Below are 4,773 nucleotides of genomic sequence, written 5' to 3'. Positions count from 1 at the left end.
GAGGGGAGAAGAAGAAAGGAAAAGAAAAGAAAAGCAAGCGTGAAAACGGGAAGAGATGCCAGCCTCTTTTTAAAACAGCCCTCCCGTTTTCCTAGGGCCGCCAGGGCCACCACACCGCTCCTGAAAGTTTTTCTTTTTCTTTATTTTTGTTCCATTAAGTCATCCGGTACCGCCCACATCACTTACCTGGCGCAGGGCAGGCTGGTGCTGCCCCAAGCGAGCTCAAGCTCAGCCTGCCTCTAACGCCCCTATCCGGACACCACTCAGGGACGACCCCAGACCCCTAAAACTGCAGCCGGAGACCTCGTCACACCCTAGAGTCCCAAGGCCGCACCACGGAGGCGTCCTCTCTCGGGGAGGCGTGACCACCCCGAGCCGCGGACCCCCTGTCACCCCGGCGCACTCCTTCGCGGGCGCTGCTTCCCCGGCGCACCCCGAATCCAGAGGCACCTCAGCAGCGCCCCCTCCAGGGAAACCCAGGCATGGCAGCCGCGAAGCGCTCACCTGAGCCTAAGGTTGGCCATGAACTCGGGCATGGAGACGGTGTCCATCAGCACGAAGTCCGCCTTGCCGAATTCCAGGCTCTCTTGCTCCGCCATGGTGCTCGCTCAGGTGGGCGTGCGGCCTCAGGTGGGCGCGCTCGGGCCGGGGCTGGGGCGTACAGCACGCTCGGGAGGGGTCGGGCCGGAGAGAGGCGGCGGGCGCTCGTCAGTGCTCGGGACGGCTCGGCTTTGGACGGGCGAGGCCGGCGGCTTCCGCTCCTCCCGCGGTGACTGCGGGGTGTGTGGGGGCCGTGGTGGCGAGACGGAGACGGCGGCGGCTGGTCCCGCCTCTAGCCTGGGTCCGGCTGGGCCCCGCCCCGCCTTGGTCGCTCAGGCTCCGCCCCCCCGTGGAGGATCCCGCCCAGCCACGGCCCAGCCGCCTCCTCACCTGGGCGTCGCGCACGCGCGGGGCGGGGACGCGCTCCGGGCCAGCCGCGGCGGCTGAGCCTCAGCGCCCCCTAGAGACAGGCACGAGCATCTCGCGTGGAAGGGTGCTGTGTGCGGACTTTGCGTGAAATAGGCCTTGCTGTCTTCTTCAACCCCTGCCTAGTAGATACCAACAAAGTTACAAAAGTAACTTGAGCAGCTTTGGAGCGAATTATCCATTATGATTCCGGCACACTCTCCTGGGCTCATGTACTACCCCACCCCTGAAGTGGTGACTGAATAGAGATGGCAACAGTACCGATCACTTCCAGGTCACCAAAATGCTCAGAGTTGATCTAAGTGCTTTAGCAAACTTAAGTAACTTGCCACACTGCTAGGAAGTGGAAACGCTGCGGCTTCATGGAGGTCATTTGATTTATGAACTCCAGCATTCAGCCACGTGATATACTGTTCCTCCGTTCGCAGTGGTCCTTTTTTTAAAATTCCATTCATCAGAGCATGCCATCAGACTTTACCTTGTTCTAGCAAGTTTTTAATATATGTTTGAATCGTCTCCTCAAGATGATTGCAGGCTTTTAGCACAGAAGACCGTGTCCTAAACTTCTTAATATCTCCCCCCCCACACACACACCACACCTTCCAAGTAGCTATATTGTATGGGGTTGTATTATAATATAAGCATGAAATTAGTTTCACAGTTGTTATGAGTTGTATGTGTGATTTCCAACTTAAAGACACCCCGGGTGATCTTCAAATGTTTTTTTTTCAAACATAGACTATATTTTCCTGATGGAAATACATTATAAGGGACATTGCCAGCACCTGCACCTCTACAGGCCAGTGTCCCTTTTAGGGCCATCTTCAGTACAGAATCTATTAGGAAATCTAGAAGCCTCCAGGACCTGGCTGGGCTTCAGCTCTGTGGCTGAATTTGAGATGAGTAAATAAGACTGAAGGACCTTGGCATACTTCAGCTGCCAACAACCCATACTTGCCAAGAGAGGGGACGGTGCCTTGATCATTTTCGTGGAGCACCTCTGCTGTCAGAAAGCCACCCTGATCCCTGGCACAGCAGAGCTAGCTGGGCTGCAGTGTGGCTACTGTGTGTAGCTTGCTTTCTTCACAAGATGTTTGGATCTCATTGTGCTTGTTTGTAGAGGAAGAACGCTGGGATAATACTTCCAAGGTAGGACTGTCCTATGCTTGGGTCATGTGTGAGAGTGGACCAGTGGCTGAAGCGACACTCAGACAGTGTCTAAGATTAGAGTGATGCTGCATCCCGACGCTGTTCATATCAGGGTACTTCCATGTAAGCAGGACTGGATTTGTAAATGGAAAGAGACAGATCTGTGCCCTTGGAAACAGACCCCAAGTCATAGCAGTAAGTGGATATGTGTGTATGCCCCGTGCATGTGTGTGTTCCCTGAGTCCTGCAGTTATTGAAGATCAGGGTAAAATTCTAGGCACTAGAAAAAGAGACACGAAAACCAGCAGAATACAAGAATATGCAGGGATTGGGAGCTATACCAGGGTGCAATGCGGTTTTCAAATGGCTAATTTGGAGAACTTTATTATAGTCATTGTCTTAAACAGGAGCCTCAGGTCTAAAATGTATGTACAATCTGTGCAAATTTATTCTGTAAATTCTTGTGTAAGTCCAGGTTAGTATAACATCAGGCATTGAGACCAATGAGTTTCTTTTAGTGAACTCAGAGATATCAAGTAAGGCCTACTGTTAACCAACTTAAATCAGCTTCTAGATTCTGACCTAACTTTTTTAGGTGGTTGAGTTATTCAAATATAAAGAGAATTCTGATTTACATATTCAGTGGTAATTTGTTACTTGTATAGTTATTGTTTTGTTTTGTTTTTTTTAGGTTTCTCTAGACAGAGTTTCTCTGTAGCTTTTGGAGCCTATCCTGAAACTCCCTCTGTAGAACCAGGCTGGCCTCAAAGTCACAGAGATCCACCTGTCTCTGCCTCACAGGTGCTGGAATTAAAGGTATGCACCACCACCACCCGGTCTTTGTACAACTTTATATCCAGCCTTCTAGTGGCCAGCTGCATCCTTATTAATCAGTGATCACACAAGGCAGAAACAACAAGGAAGACTAAGTGTCAAGGATTGTATTCACGTATGCTAAACCAGAGCAGTTTAGCTCATTATGAATCTCCTTCGTGATAAAATGAGAATAGAGACACATTTGGATATGTACCTTTTGTTATATGTTTGTTGTTGTTGTTTTTGTTTTTGTTTTTGTTTTGAGACAGGGTTTCTCTGTGTAATAGTCCTGGCTAACCTGGAACTCACTCTGTAGACCAGATTGGTTCTGAACTCACAGAGATCCGCCTGCCTCTGCCTCCCGAGTGATGGGATTGAAGGCGTGTGCCACCACCGACCGGCTTGCTATGTTTTAAGATGTACTAAAAAATAAAATAAGAATTTAAATCACCTGTAGTGACATGTGATGACATCATGAGCTTTCTGATTGGATCACCTGAAAAAGGCGTGGTATCACTTACCTGCTAGAAATCCATAAGCTGAGTGTGGTTGGGAAGAAACATGAAGCAAACCCAGAGCAAGGAGCAACCTGCGAAACAACTGATCAGCACTCGTGGAAAATACCAATGGTGTGGAAGACAAAGATGCCAAGACACTGGCCAAGATTAGTTTGTAGGGTTTGTTTGTTTGTTTGTTTTTACTTGTTGGCTCATTGAGAGCCCACCACCCAGCTCCCAAATCAACAAATACATGGAGACTTATTTTTACTTATGAATGCCTGGCATTAGCTTGGCTTGTTTCTAGCTAGCTTTATTTTAAATTATCCCATCTACCTTTTGCCTCTAGAATTTTACCTTTCTCTATTTTTATATATCTTTTTTCCTTTCTTATTCTGTGTCTGGGTGGGTGACCGGGTGACTGGGCCCTGGCATCCTCCTCTCCTCCTTTTCTCATTTCTCCTTTCTGCTTCTTCTCTTTTCTTTATACTTTCTGCCTGGCAGCCCCACCTATCCCTCTCCTGCCTAACCATTGGCCATTCAGTTCTTTATTAGACCAATCAGGTGTTTTAGACAGGCAAAGTGACACAGCTTCACAGAGTTAAACAAATGCAACATAAAACAATGCAACACATCTTTGCATCATTAAACAAGTATTCCAAAGCATAAATGAATATAACACATCTTCAAATAATATTCCACAACAACAGCTGATTAAAGAGACATCACAGCTGAAGACAATGTGTGATCCTCAAACCAGGAGAAGGTGAGAGAGCTGTTGGAAAAATGGATGCAATTGACGATATGTTAGAAGGTGTCAATGTTAATTAATGTTCCTAAATTCAATTACTGTGCTGAGGCTTCATAAGAGAGCATCTTGTTCTAAGCAGACATCTGTTAAAGTCTTTACTAATAAAAGGTATGGTATCTCAAACTGCTTGGTACAAAGGACTTTCAGAACACCCGCTTTTGGTCAGTGTAAACACACAGTGTGCAGGCCTGGTCAGGCTCTCTGTAATAACTAGCCCCAACTCAAGGGCTACTGGGTTATCAATGAAAATCAAGTCTGGGTGAGCTGCTTTTAATGTTTGCTCTCTTTCAGTTTCCCTAGCACCTACCCTACTTTTATCTCATTCTGCCAGGGCTCTGCATCCCAACAAGACAAGGGTTTTGTTTTTTTTTTTTAATCATGAGTCTAAAAAAACAGAATCAAATAAAAAAACAGCCATGAAGAATACTTAAAGGACATTTTATACTTCCCTTATAAGCTGCCTGCCAATTACAATGTAGAACCCCCTATTCCCTCTCCAGCACCAATTTTATACTTACCTTATAAGCTGCCTGC

The 4,773-nt window shown here is 47.4% G+C and overlaps 1 protein-coding gene across 1 annotated transcript in view; it reads right to left on the bottom strand.

Moving 5' to 3' along the window:
- Myo1d (myosin ID) overlaps positions 1-808 on the bottom strand; it is a 298,766-nt gene extending 297,958 nt beyond the window's left edge. The window contains exon 1 of the mRNA XM_005349401.2: positions 505-808. Coding sequence (XP_005349458.1) covers positions 505-599 — 95 coding nt within the window. The 5' untranslated portion in view covers positions 600-808. The remainder of the gene's footprint in view (positions 1-504) is intronic.
- Positions 809-4,773: the final 3,965 nt, after the last annotated feature.

Source organism: Microtus ochrogaster, chromosome 7, assembly GCF_000317375.1.
Source record: "Microtus ochrogaster isolate Prairie Vole_2 chromosome 7, MicOch1.0, whole genome shotgun sequence".
Classification (NCBI taxonomy): Eukaryota; Metazoa; Chordata; class Mammalia; order Rodentia; family Cricetidae; genus Microtus; species Microtus ochrogaster.
This window is presented reverse-complemented; position numbering and strand designations above follow the sequence as displayed.